Source organism: Miscanthus floridulus, chromosome 5 (assembly GCF_019320115.1).
Source record: "Miscanthus floridulus cultivar M001 chromosome 5, ASM1932011v1, whole genome shotgun sequence".
Taxonomy (NCBI): domain Eukaryota; kingdom Viridiplantae; phylum Streptophyta; class Magnoliopsida; order Poales; family Poaceae; genus Miscanthus; species Miscanthus floridulus.
The window spans coordinates 2,629,425-2,643,969 of record NC_089584.1 but is presented as its reverse complement, the minus strand read 5'-3'; the positions used below and the strand labels follow the sequence as shown (position 1 = coordinate 2,643,969).

The 14,545-nt window shown below is 47.4% G+C and overlaps 1 protein-coding gene and 1 pseudogene across 1 annotated transcript; both read left to right on the top strand.

Annotated features, from left to right (window-relative positions):
• The first annotated feature begins 1,901 nt into the window (after positions 1-1,901).
• Positions 1,902-3,659, top strand: LOC136449370 (cytochrome P450 71A1-like; annotated as a pseudogene).
• Positions 3,660-6,996: 3,337 nt separating this feature from the next.
• Positions 6,997-7,599, top strand: LOC136451268 (uncharacterized). Its single transcript, XM_066451982.1, has one exon. It carries the CDS (start codon positions 6,997-6,999, stop codon positions 7,597-7,599), a length of 603 nt encoding a protein of 200 aa, XP_066308079.1.
• The last annotated feature ends 6,946 nt before the right edge of the window (positions 7,600-14,545 follow it).

The window sequence follows — 14,545 nt, the reverse complement described above, 5'->3', positions numbered from 1 at the left end:
ACACATGTGTTTTAGCATAAAAAACACATGAATTTTCTCTCTCTCTCCCTCCCTCTCTCTTTTCAACTGTCTCCCTCGCCGGTTTCGGTACGACAACGCCGACGGCGAACCCTTCGGTGAAGCTCCGGACCCACAGCTGGGACCTGGTTGGGGCCCAACCTTCCAGCAGGCGATACCTGCCGTCGTCGGATCCATCATGTGCCCGATCTTCCCAGGTCCTGGTCCAACTGGGGGTGCCACACGCAAGCAAGGCCCACTGCTGAGGGAGGCGCAACGTTGACTGCATTCGTCACGTCGGTTTCGCTTGTCCTCTTGTCCTTACATAGAAAAAAAAATGTTTCTTGTGATATGTGGATCTGTGATCTTGTGATTTATGATTGTCTAGAGGTAGAAGAAGGTTGGAGATAGAAGGAGGATAGAGGTTGTTGGATTTTAATTCTATGATGTAAAAAAATTCATGTGTTGATACGGCATAAAACACATGGTTATTGGCTAGACAGACTATTTTGTTTTTGCCACTTTTCTCCCGCGTCGCTCCCACACAAGCAGCATGGGGTTCCTCGTCGAGCTGCCACCAGGCGTCCTCTCCCTCGCCTCTCTTCTCCTTGCCTTCGGCCGAGTTGGGGGCTAAAGGTAAAACACCCGTAAAGAAGGTGGCGGCAGGGCGTTCCTCGTCTGGCGGCACAAACATGTCATGCGGGTGGCACATGCCTTTTAACAACACTCTTGTAGGCTATTCTAATGCTCCGGCGACCAGAGCCGCGGCCCCATGCATGGATCCATCGTTCTCTCAAGCGGTTCTGTGGCCCTGGGGCAGTTTTTGTTGGTATCTCAGCATGCATGGTGGTCCGGTGGCGCGTGGTGGTGTGAATAGAAATTGTGAAGGTTTCTTGTTTGGTTTTTTTTATACGTGGTATGTTTGATCAAGAAAAACAACCGTACCATATAAAAACTTATATATATGCAAGTCAACGCCAACCCTTCACCTTCTTGCTATCTTGAGTCACATACAGGTCCATATCACAATAAGCATTCATCTGAATTCCATGTCATCAAGAATTTGATCTTTGCTTCCCTATTGACTTCGTATCAATACAGTGATCAAGCAAGCTCCATATCGTCTTTCCTTAAAAATAGAAAATTATTATCTTCTCGAATAAACAACTTCATTCATTTTGCAGTTTCATATGGTAGCCATAGCGGTATAATTAAATGTCTCATCTAATAATAAGTTAGACAAGGGTGTCAATTAGGATTGTGTAGTTCTAGCTTGAGACTGAAACTTTGCTATCTCTATATATATCATGAATCCATGCTTGGTGATGATTTTGACAGAAGAGTTGAGTAAGGAAATGGGTCTAAAATCATTTACACAGATTGGTCCATCAATTTTGGGAATCAGAGTAATAAAAGAGGTATTGATGATACTTCTTCTAAGGCAAAAGTCATTTTATGATTTAGAGTACGTGTCACATTTTATCTAAAGATAGCTAGGTTTGGTTGACGAGGAAACAAGAACTCCAATATACAACTTCATTCATTTTGTAGTTTCATATGGTAGCCATAGCATTTAATTATTACATTTTGTCTGTGAAACGATTCAGTAACAATCAGGTTTTCATTTTTGTTTTCATGAATAAATTAAAATAAAACAATACGTCTTGCTACCTTGTCGGTTTCGCTTTGCTAGATTGTGCTACCACGGGCAAATCCTGACCTTTAGTGGTGTTTTCAGTTTCCAAACGCAATTATCTAGATGGCTCTGATTTGGATCCTAGCTTTTGCCACTGATGATGACGTGTCGTGGAAAACTTGTGCTTCATGCTTATACGTGGAATATAATTCCCTATATATATTTTGGGTGCTCTACATACAAAAGGATAATGCCGGTGTGTCCTCAATCATGCATTTTGTATTTACCAACAGCATCGCCGTATTACCATGCACCTCCCTCACTCTTGACCTCAGCTCGGCGCAGTGCCAGACATGGACGTCTCACCGTTTGTTGCACTGCTGCTGGCTGCTCTCCTCTCCCTGCTCCTCTTCGCCAGAAGGAGGAAGGGTTCTCCGTCCAGCAGGGATGGCCGGCGGAGATTGCCGCCGTCGCCGCCGGGGCTTCCCCTCCTTGGCCACCTGCCCCTTCTTGGCTCCCTACCTCACCGCAAGCTTCGATCAATGGCCGCGTCGTACTCCTGCGCCTGGGCCGCGTGCCCACCGTGGTGGTCTCCTCGGCGGCCGCGGCGCAGGAGGTGATGAAGGCCCGGGACCTGGCGTTCGCGAGCCGCCCCAGGGTGCGCATGGCCGAGCGCCTCCTCTACGGCCGCGACATGGCCTTCGCCCCCTACGGCGAGTACTGGCGCCAGGCGCGCCGCGATGGTCAGCCGCGTCCGTCGCGCCGGAGCCGGAGCCCGTGGCGCCGGCGCCGTGAACCTCAACGCGATCCTCATCTCCTACAGCAACGGCGTCATCTCCCGTGCCGTTTTCGGCGACGACGGCCGGAGCTACGGCCTCGACGGCGGCGAGGGTGAGAAGCTCGCGGAGCTGTTCGCTGACTTCGAGGAGCTGCTTGGGGACGGTGACCGTGGGGGAGCTCGTGCCGTGGCTGGCGTGGGTCGACACTCTTATGGGGTTGGACGCCAAGGCGGCGCGCACGTCGGAGGAGATGGGCGCCTTGCTCGACCGGGTCATCACGGACCACAGCCAGAGGCGTCATGGCAACCGGCGGCGGGAAGAAGACGATCACCGGGACTTCGTCGACGTGCTGCTGGACGTGAACGAGGCGGCGGAGGAGGCCGGCGGTGTCAAGTTTGACAACGTAGCCATCAAGGCCAATATCCTGGTACGTCATATGCATCAAAATTTGGAGATGTAGCGATCATCATAATTTGGAGATGTAAACAAGAATAGCATGTCCAGGTCTTGTTTGCTGCCGCCACGGACACGACCTACACCACGTTGGTATGGGCCATGGCGGAGCTCGTCAACCACCCACAGGAGATGCTCAGGGTCCAAGACGAGATCCGCGGGGTCGTCGTCGGCGGCGGCAGCGACGTCGTCACCGAGGACCACCTCGAGAAGCTGCGTTACCTCAAGTGCGTGATCAAGGAGACGCTCCGACTGCACGCGCCACTGCCACTGCTGCTGCCCCACGAGACGATGGAGGGCACGGAACTGCTCGGTTACCACGTTCCGGCGCGCACTCGCGTCATCGTCAACGCTTGGGCGATCGCACGGGACCCCGCGACGTGGGAACGCGCCGACGAGTTCGTGCCGGAGCGGTTCAACGGCGACGACGACGTGAAGACGGACTACTTGCTTGGGCAGGACTTCAGGTTCGTGCCGTTCGGCGCGGGGAGGAGAGGATGTCCTGGGGTCGGGTTCGCCGCGCCAGCCATGGAGCTGGCTCTGGCGAGCTTACTGTATCACTTTGACTGGGCGATGCCGGCCGGCGGGGCATCGAAGGTGGAGATGGAGGAGCTGAACGGGCCATCCGTAAGGCTCAAGGCAATCCTACGTTTGGTTGCTAAGCCATGGTATCCTCAATAAGCGCCGTGTTCGGCTGGGGCTGGCTGCCTGGCTGGGCTGGTCAGCCCCCTCACATGAACACTGTTCCAATGAACAAGCCAGCTGTACTTCTCTCTCACATAAACGAACCAGCAACGATACGAACCAGTCAACCGAACATGCTGAAGATCATCATGTCTTTGGTATATGGATGGCAACGGGCACATTTTTCGCGGGTACATGGTATGGAAACCCGCACCCGCGAGCTGAAACCCGCACCCGTTACCCGTGACGGGCGCAAAAGTGTGCCCGCACCCGCTACCCACGGGCATAGCATACCCGCGGGCACACCCGCTAGCCCGCCAATATCAATTTTTAGAAAAGAATAAATATTTTTTAACTAGCAAAAATGCACACGACTTCTATAAATTTAATTAATTAGTATGAACCATATGTTGATAGTTGAGATTTTCAAAGACAATTAGCTAGATTTGATTCTATACACACTGAGGACACAACACTTCAACACCCACATGTCAGGGCTCTGGAGCGGGTTCGCGGGTCTAGCGGGCACGGGTACGAGTTTTTTTTTGCCCGCCAGATTTTACCCATCGGGTTCAATTACAAACCCTCGTCCACACCCGCACGTGGGTACAACTCCACACCCGCACGACATCCCGCTTGTTGGCATTGTTCTAGTTTATCACCATTAGTACACGATGCTTGGGGTCGTTACTGAAAAATATGCTAATGATTTGTGTGAGGATGAGAGTTGCTATTCATATCCACAAAAGATTTCAGCTCTGACATTTTGTTGGCAGCCTTTAGCAAAATGGATAGACGATTTGTCCATGTTAACCCACCGACCAGAAGCTTGGCAATAATCTTGCAACACCCCTTTACTTCTTGCGCATTCTCAATATTTGCCTTGAAAAATACTAGGCTATCATCCGTGAAGAGTAGGTGATTTATCTTCGGGGAAGAGGGAGCCACCTTGATTCCCTTGAGATTCAATAACTAGATTCGAGATTTTATCATGCACGAAACGCTCTCTGCTGCCTATAAGAACAAATAAGGAGAAATAGGGTCTCCTTGGCAAATGCCCCTTGTCGGCTTAAACTTATGCAGTAGTTTTTGTTAGAAGAAGCCGATCTCTTTATTCAACAGAGTATGAAGTACAAAACTCTACCAGGTGGAGTGATGAACCAAACATGCCTTCTAACAATAAATTAGCTGAGCTTCTGGCTAGAGAGTATGAGCGTCAACATTGGACCTCCGGCTTTCATGAACAAACTCCACTCTAGTGAAACACCTCCTCCCGTCACATACATTTTTTTTCCTTTTTTTCTTTCATGGAGAAGAACGGCTACAGCCCACCGGCACTCGATGGACCTGGGATTTCATTGTGGCTGCCCAATTGGACTCCCTCCCCACCCTCCTACTTTAGTGTGGCACTGCCACAATCGCATAACGAGGGGAAAGAGAAACAAGCACCCACCCCATTCCTGCTGCCGGTGTCCCACTCGCTCCAAACCATCCGGCTATGGTGGTGGCGGCCTCTCCTGCAAGGTCCTAATATAGGCTAGAGGGAGGAAGGGGGGGTGAATAGCCTATTTAAAAATCTACAAGGATCACTAGAGCAATTTGATTAGTATGACAAACGGCGAAATGCAAACTTGCTCTAGCTATACAAGGGTTGCAGGCACAAAAGAGGCTAAGTTGCTACTCACTAAGAGCTCTTAAACTTGCTACACTAAAGAGCTCCACTAGGTGAACTTAACTAGCAAGCAAAACAAGCTCTCAAAACTAATTACACTAAAGAGCTTGTTACAACTAGCTTGCAAGTAAGTGAAGGAGTGAGTGGAAAGCTTATACCGCCGTGTAGAGGGATGAACCAATCACAATATGAATGCCAATACAATCACTGGAAGAATATCAATGGGCAAGAGACAAGAAATTTTACTCCTGAGGTTCACATGCTTACCGACACGCTAGTCCCCATTGTGTCGACCAACACTTGGTGGTTCGGCGGCTAAGAGGTGTTGCACAAACCTTGTCCACACAATTGGACACCGCAAGAACCTACCCACAAGTGATGTAACTCAATGTCACGAGTAATCCGCTAGAGCTACCTCGTGGTTTCAAGTAACCTGACGTGCCCTAGTGTCCGGTCAGCACTCCGTTCCTCTCCGCGCGCTCGCGATGCTGACGCCAGCGTACGTCAGCATCCACCTGACGCTGCCCCTGCGCGTCCAGTCACGCTAAAACGCTTCCTCTCAAAAAGTGACCGGACGCGCCGGAGAAGCCAGGGCCAGCGTCCGGTCCTTTCTCCTCGCTCTCGGCCACCCGTCGTCCAAGCCTTCGCTGGAGAACCGTTGTCCACCTGTGATGCTTCCTCATCCTAAGGAGCAGTCATCGTGGCGGGCGGACACCCAGGCCCTGGTTCTTCTGGTGGCCGGCTGACAACGCGTGAGGCGGCGAACTACTCCAGCATTGGGTTGACCCACTCGTGAGGTCCTGTGCTCACGCACAGCTCCAGCACCAGCGGATCAGACATGGAGGTAGTGTGCAACGGCAGAGGTAGTAGTGTTGTCGACGGAGGCGTTGGGTGCGTCCATGATGGTGTCGCTCGTTGGCTTGCTCCGGCACCGCCAGCGTCGTCGCAGGCTTCTGCCAGCGCCCCCTGCGGCCTCGACCGAACTCGACGGGCCACCGTGGGTGCATGTGCTGTGGGGTCGGTGCCTCATCTCCACGAGCAACGCCACCCTTCGTCTTCAGCAGCAGACCTGATCCGCTTGCAGTCCCTGGCGAGGTGGCCAAAGCCGTGGCAACGCAGACAATGCCGTGGCAACTGGCCAGTCGCTACTCTGCGCGAGTAGGAGAGGCAGTTGAAACATCTATCGTGAAATTCTACGGGGATCCTCTGGGCCGACAGGAGCTGCTCTTGGTGAGGCTCAACCGAGGCGGCCGCAGGCTTGCGCCTCTTGTCGAGGTAGGATCTCCCTCCACCCATCGACATTGGGGGCGGAGACCCATCGTCGGGAAGACGTGACGCGAGGGCCAAGTCGCTGGTGTGCGGGGATGCGGCCATCCACTGGCCGAGCAGGAAGGCCGCGCACCAACTGGTGGCGTGGCCGGTTGCACTTCTGATGTCTTCGTCCAGGTCCCTGCCGTCCTGCGTTCGCTCCACCATGGCCCTGAACCACGACTGAACGAGGCTGGACGCGCATGGGGACGCAGAAACTGGCTTGGGCAGGTGTCGGGCGGCTTCCAGATAGGTTGTGGGATGTTCATCGTTAGACTCCTCGCCATCAGTCGTCCGCCCAGCGACGGCGCTTTGAGCGCCCTCCCGAGGAGCAACCAGGGTAGAACGGCGACGCGTCCACCGAGAGAGAGGAGGAGCGGGGGGTGGCAGGTGGCTCCTCGTCGGCACCCACGGGCCCAGAAGGCCGAGACTTGGGGAGGTCGCTGGTTGCGGCGCCTGCAACGCACATGGCACCGTCCGGCAGTGGCAATGTCTGGCGGGGCGCCCCGGGCCCTGTCAGCGGTGACTCGAGCCCCGGCTCCTGCGGCGAGCAGCACGCGTGCGAGCTGCCACCACCGGCACCGGCGTCAGGGGCACGTCGCGGAGGAGTTGCGGCGCGCGTGGGGGAAGAAAGGTTAGCGGAGTCGAGGGAGGTACCCACCGTCGCTGGAGCCGGCGCCGGCGGCGGTGGCGTAGAGGGGCCGCGATGCTGTGGAGTAGCCCGCGGAGGGGAAGGAGGAAGCGGAGGTGAGGGGGAGGCCGGTCGCGGGGTGGCCAAGCCAGCGCCAACACCCGCGCGCGGCAGGGAGGTGACACTGATCGCGGCGCTGGGTCGAGATTTGGGCGGCTGGGGCATTGTGGGCTCCACGCGCGGCTGGAGAGGGTCGTGGGTGGCGGATCTGGAGGGTGGAGGGGAGGGGGAGGTGGGCGGCGGTGTCGAGGCGGCCACCGCTGCCGGTGGTGGAGGCGGGCATGGAGCCGCCGGCTGGGGCTGCGCGGTTGGCTCCGGGCTCAGCTGGGGAGGGGCGTGGGTGGCGGATGGGGAGGGAGGCCGAGGCCGACGGGGCTAGGAGCGGGTGGCTAGGGTTTCTCAGGAGCGCATCGGCGCATATCCCCATCAGACACCCGACAGAATTTCCGTATGCAAGAACAAGTTATTTACTATTTGAAACAAAAAGGACTAATAAGTCCAACTGAAAGAAATGGTACACGGGAGCACGAATCAGTAATTGCTTTCCTGATGATTTGCAAAGCCATCGAACATCTGTGTGCACGTCTATAGCAAAACTACGTGCGATGTACATTATACTTTGCTCCAAATTACTTAAACCTGAGACGACGGTAGTTTTATTACGAACGCTGTACGTAGGGTCGACCTGAACTCGTGTTGCATCGATCATTAGCCATCAAATAGAATCGATGGCAACAAAGCTAGCATTTTGGGTCGCATAAGGCGCAGGTGGCCCTGCACTCTTGTAAGTCTAAGTGGCAATACTCTTTGCGGCTACCGTCGGGGCAACAATAGCATACATTGTACCTGGGATTAAAGTAATCGCAATGCACCCTGGAGCAAAAAATCAAGGTGAACTTTCTTTCATCTAATGAGGTAGTGGAGTTGATAGTCGTAGTAGCAATAATAGAACTATTAGCATCCAGGTGACCTGCAATATTATTTGCCTCGTTTTTCATCAGAAAAACAAACAAGCAATGGAATCGAAGTATCGAACACACATACGTAGTCTCTTTCTCTCTCTCTCTCTCTCTCTCTCTCTCTCTCTCTCTCTCTCTCTCTCTCTATATATATATATATATATATATATATATAGAACTACTATCCTGTAGCTGGCTACAAAATAACTAATTCTGTAGCCACTTTGAGTTACGATAATTACTATATTAATTTACTAAGTGGTTTACTATAACGTTATGGTAAATATCCCCATGTATTATAGTAACTCAACTATCGTAAATATGTATTGCCATTATCGTAAATTAGTGTATAAAATTATCGTAAATGGAGGTGGCTACAGAATAACTTATTTTGTAGTCGGCTACTGAATAGCCTCTCCCTAGAACTACTATCCTGTAGCTGGCTACAGAATAACTTATTCTGTAGCCACTTTGAGTTACGATAATTACTATGTTATTTTACGAGATTATAGTAACTCCTTACTAAGTGGTTTAATATAACGTTATGGTAAATATCTCCATGTGTTATAGTAACCCAACTATCGTAAATATGTATTTATATTATGGTAAATTAGTATATAAATTATAGTAAATGGAGGTGGCTACAGAATAACTTATTTTGTAGCCGGCTACTGAATAGCCTCTCCATATATATATATATATATATATATATATATATATATATATATATATATATATATATATATATATATATATATATATATATATATATATGAGGAACAACGTTGCTATAGCCATGCTCCTATTCGCTATGCTTTTTGGGCCTACGGAGTGTAAGTACGTGTGTGTCTATATATATATATATATATATATATATATATATATATATATATATATATATATATATATATATATATATATATATATATATTCCTCAAATTGGATCATTAATTTGATCAAAAGCTAAGTATATAGTGTTATATATTATCGATCCTGCCTGTGATGTGAGATGTATATATATATAATATAATATATATAGAGAGAGAGCAAGTGGGTGTGCCAGACGAGCAGTGTGTACGTTATGCAGACTTGCAGAGTGATAACTGAAGTTATGGATTTATATGCATGGTTAAAATTAATTAACCAGTTAGCGTATGTTTCCTTGTGTGGCGACCATTTATAGAGTAAAGTAGCGCACGTTATTATTAATGGTTTTTGCATGTGAGCTAGTAAATGAGAGAGGGAGAGATTAATGAAATAAAACATGAATGAAATTCTCGCTCTCAATGAAAAGTTTCATTCTATGATTTTATAGACACTTAATTTCGTGACTCGTAGAGAGTTGGTAATCGTGCTAAGAAACTCTCTCTATCACTACTACAGGCCATGTTCGTTTCTCTTATAATCCGTCTTTTTCAGCTTGTTTTTTCAGCCGGAACAATTTTTTTTCTCACAACAAATCAGCCGGAACAGTATTTCGGCTTGTTTTTTCAGCGAAGGGAACGGGGCCACAGAACTGATAATCACTATCGGTTGCTTAAAAACCGGTAGTGATAACCCTTCACCGACGTGTCATAAATTAAAATTTCGAAAATGATTGGGGGTCCTAGTGACCTAGCGGTGAAGGCTAGTATCACTGCCGGCTCAAGCCACAAGCCAGCAGTGACATTTCACTGTCGATTTAAGCCACAAGTCGGTAGTGATACTATAACTATCATTGTCGGCTGGTGGCTTAAACCGGCGGTGAAATATCATTATCGGCTTGTTGCTCGGATTGGCAGTGAGGTAGAGCGTATCACTGTCAGCGTGTGGCTTGAGTTGGCAGTGTTATGTGTACACAGTACAAAATACTCCTTTCTTGTCCCTCCTTCTTCCCATCCCGAGCACACTCATCCAAGGAGCATCTTTCCCCACCTCTCGCTCCCTCCATCGTTTTCACCAAAATGCTCATGGAAGGTCTTGGATTTTGATGGATGGACATAATGTTCTTGCCTTTAAGGTTATAAACAGGCATCCACTTCTTTGAATATGTAGCTTTTCAATTGTTTTTATGACTAGATTGCTTGATTCTCATGCTAGTTATTTCTCCATTTTAGAGAGCACTCTTCAATTAGATCTTGAGTAAGGCATTCAAATTGTGGTGAACCCAGCCTTCAAAAGGTTGGTGTCAACGAACCTATTTAATTTCTAGCAAATTATATGATGGTTTCGATGAATGTTAGTATGTGATGCTTTAGTTCTTGCATGGAGTAGAATTTTTTCAATCCAATACCAATTTGTGGCCATTAATTATTATTCTAATTTCTGCATAGGTCGAACTTCTCTACTTTTGATTGATATATAAGTTCTTGATAAGTGCACTGTCATATTTCTGGAAGAATTTGATGACGAAACTAATTTGATGTTATGGATACACATTTTTTTAGATAATGATGTTATGGATACACATACACACCGTATTGATGCCATTTTCGGTTAATTTGGTCAAGGTGAGCAAACTTGACTTAGAACAAGTGACTTATTACAATTTGAAACAAAGGACCAAGTCCAAGTGCAAGAAATATGTACACCGGAGCAATTGCTTTCCTGATTGTTGCATAGCCATCGACATGTGTGCACACGTTTTTTTTTTTTTTTTTGATAAAGCGTGTACAGCAAAACTACGTCATATACACTGATGCGATGTACATTATTTTTTTTTCTCCAAATTAAACCGAAGCGACGGTAGTTTTATTAGGAACGCTGTACGTACGGCCGACCTGAACTCGTTGCATCGATCATTAACCGAATCGATGGCAAGCTAGCTAGCATATGGGTTGGCATAAGGCGCAGCTGGTCCTGCACTCTTCTAAGGTTAAGTGGCAATTCCCTTTGCTGCTCGCATCCGGACAACAATAGCAAGTGCCATACAAGGGATCAAAGTAGTTGCAGTTCACCGTGGTGCAAAAAATCAACTTGACCTTTCTCTCCTCTAATGACGTTGTCGTGGAGTTGATAATCGTCGTAGGAATAATAGGGCCTCGTTCACTTTGCAAAAAAAAGTGAACCCGATGAATAGTACCACTTTCGTCTTATTTGGTAAATATTGTCCAATCGTGAACCAACTAGGCTCAAAAGATTCATCTCGTGATTTCCAACTAAACTGTATAATTAGTTATTTTTTTTACCTACATTTAATACTCCATGCAAGCGACTAAAAATTAATGTAATGAAGAGAGAGTGAAAAAACTTAGAATTTAAATGGCATCTAAACAAGGCCTAACTCCTATCACCCCCTAGCAGCTGACGGCGACCTGCGATATTATTTGGCGTCGTCCTTCATCAGAAACACACATCAAATATATAATCATATATATAAATTCAGAGAAGAAAAAAAGTGAAAATTTTACTACCAAACACCTACATTTCCCTTGAATACTAGACAAAGTCGTTGATTGTTATTAGTAGTAAAATGGGACAAACTTTTCTTAAATTGAATCGTAAGGAGGAAGAAAGGATCCATAATCATGTATAAATATACTTACACTCCGTAGGCAACACCAGGGATCCAAAAAGCATAGCGACCAAGAGCATGGCCATCGCAATGTTTGTTCCTCATATTGGATCTTTAATTTAATTTGATCCTGACACTACTGGAAACCGGCCGACAAAGCCCGAAATACACTCGGTAAAGGCTTTGTCGAGTGTCGCACTCGGCAAAGAGCAGTCGACAAAGAACCCGTCAGCAAAGGTTTCTTTGCCGAGTGCCACATATCGGGCACTCGGTAAAGCCTTTGCCGAGTGTCACGTCAGCACTCGGCAAAAAAAAAAACCGACGTCAACTCTGACGGTCTCTTTGCCGAGTGCCACCTCAGCGGCACTCGGCAAAGAATTTTTTCTTTTTTTTTGAAAATTATTTGCCGAGTGCCATACTCTTGCACTCGGCAAAGAAATTTTTTCTTTTTTTTTTAAAAAAAATCTTTGCCGAGTGCCATGGCTCTGGCACTCGGCAAAGCTGGAAAATTAGGTCTCTGGTTCTCAGCTTTGCCGAGTGCCATGGTCACGGCACTCGGCAAAGAGGGGAAAAATGCTATTTTTTGTTTTTTTGCTTTCCATCAGCGCAAACAAAGAAATCACATATATATCAACACACAGCACATGATATATCACATACACATCCATATTCCATCACATACACATCCATAACCCATCACATACACATCCACCATCCATAATACATCACATACAAATCCATTGTCCATAATCCATCATACATTCGCATCATCCATGACAATATCCATCACAATATATATATGTCTCTAGTAGTAGTCCAACATAAGGCTAAGTCTAACACAAGTCCATGCAACATGAAAAGAAACAAATAAACGGCACCTACTGCCAGCCTCTCCACCCGGAGTGTGAACTGCCACCTTGAGGAGGGCCAGTTGTCCACCCGGCCTGTGGAGAAGGGTCACCTTGAGGAGTAGGGTTCGAACCCGCCGACTGTTGTTGCACAAAGGAGAAGCGAATTCATGAGTATCTACAGAAGGGCCGCACAAGCTAAAGGAATAAACAACCATATATACTCACCGGAGTCCCTACAGGAGGAGGAGGAGCCACAACTGGAGTGAGCAGCGACTGGGGCACGACCACACCTGGCAAGGCCTGAAGGCTCGCCATGAAGCTGAACATGTCCTGCAACCTCTACGTCTCGGCCGTCCTCTGGGCTTGTACAGCCTCCATCTGCAGCCGATGGGCCTCCGCCTGGGCCGCCTGCTGGGCCTCCAATCTCTACAAGTCGCCCTGCAACATTCCACCCGCAATGTTTAAACAATGCAAAAGCAAGGTAGATGTGATCACATGTGGAGATGTCCTGGTTTGTGAGCATCGTACGTGACAACGTGCTTGAAACTTTTTCAAATTTTTTCCACGGCATACGCATATGATACGGCGACAACTCGATAAGTTTCATGACTTTCGGAATTCGTTCGCATTTTATACAATTAAAAAACCACTCCCACGCAAGTTGGCGGCGTTGCCCCATGAGCACGTTGATCGAAATTTCGAGACAGTTTCTGGATTTAGCCTAAATTTACACTAAGAAACAAGGATAATATTTTTTGAACGAATGTAATTCATTATTCGATGCACCTGCAGTTCAAACTTACATTTTCTAGAAAAATTCAACAAAACAAAATAAACTATAGAAATATGCCAAAAGGCAATGAAAATGTCCCAAATTTAAACATGTTGTTTGTGGTAGTGTACTAAAGTTTCAAAAAAAATTGGTGGCAAAGAACCAAAAAAAAAATTATTTTGTCGAGTGCCAAGTTTTGGCACTCGACAAAATAAATTCTTTGCCGAGTGCCAAACGGGGGGCACTCGGCAAAGAGGACGCCGCTGGATGCCGTTAAGCCCTACCGATCTTTGCCGAGTGTCTGCCTTTGCCGAGTGCCAGACAGCCTTTGCCGAGTGCAGGTCTTTGCCGAGTGTCTGAAATTTGGCACTCGACAAAGATTTTTGCACTCAGCAAATCACGTGTTTCCCATAATGTGAGCTAATAAGCTATATAAACCCATGCTTCTCCGATCTATATCTATATATATATATAGAGAGAGAGCGCGCGCGCGCGTAAGTGTGTGCGCTGAAGTAGATCTCTCAAGATTCTTGCAACAGTAACACAGATTTTCATTCCCTTACGGTAACATCCATTGAGAGAGAGAGGGGGCGCTGAAGTAGATCTCTCAAGATTCTTGCAACAGTAACGCAGATTTTCATTCCCTTACGGTAACATCCACAGCTTTAATCCCATTCCCTTTACATTACAATGCTATTACACTACTACATGATGGCCTTATTGTCCCGGGCGGTAACGACCTTTAGTCCCGATTATCGCGCCGGGACAACGATCCCGGGACTAAAGGTGGAACCTTCAATCCCGGGTCATCGAGCCGGGACTAAAGAGGAACCTGTAGTCCCGGTTGATGTTACCAACCGGGACTAAAGGCCCTCCAGCCGAGCAAACGTGGCCGCACCCTTTAGTCCCGGTTGGTAACCTCAACCGGGACTAAAGGTTCCTTTTCTTTTTTTTTAATTTGTTTTCAGTTCAGTTATACATATTTGTTTAACATATAATATATTTTTATGTACGTATTCTACGCTCCTAATATAAATACACGCACACATATAATTACATCTAATTCTCATCTCGAGCATTATTATATTCGAATAAAGTATGAAACCATATATATTATAGATATATATGTATATATACAACACTTTCATAATCTTGTTCTCGAAAATAACGATATCAATAAATATTTAATTTACATCATTTATTCCTTAGGATCAAAGTAGAACTCGCCGTTGGGATTTAGCACTTTTTCT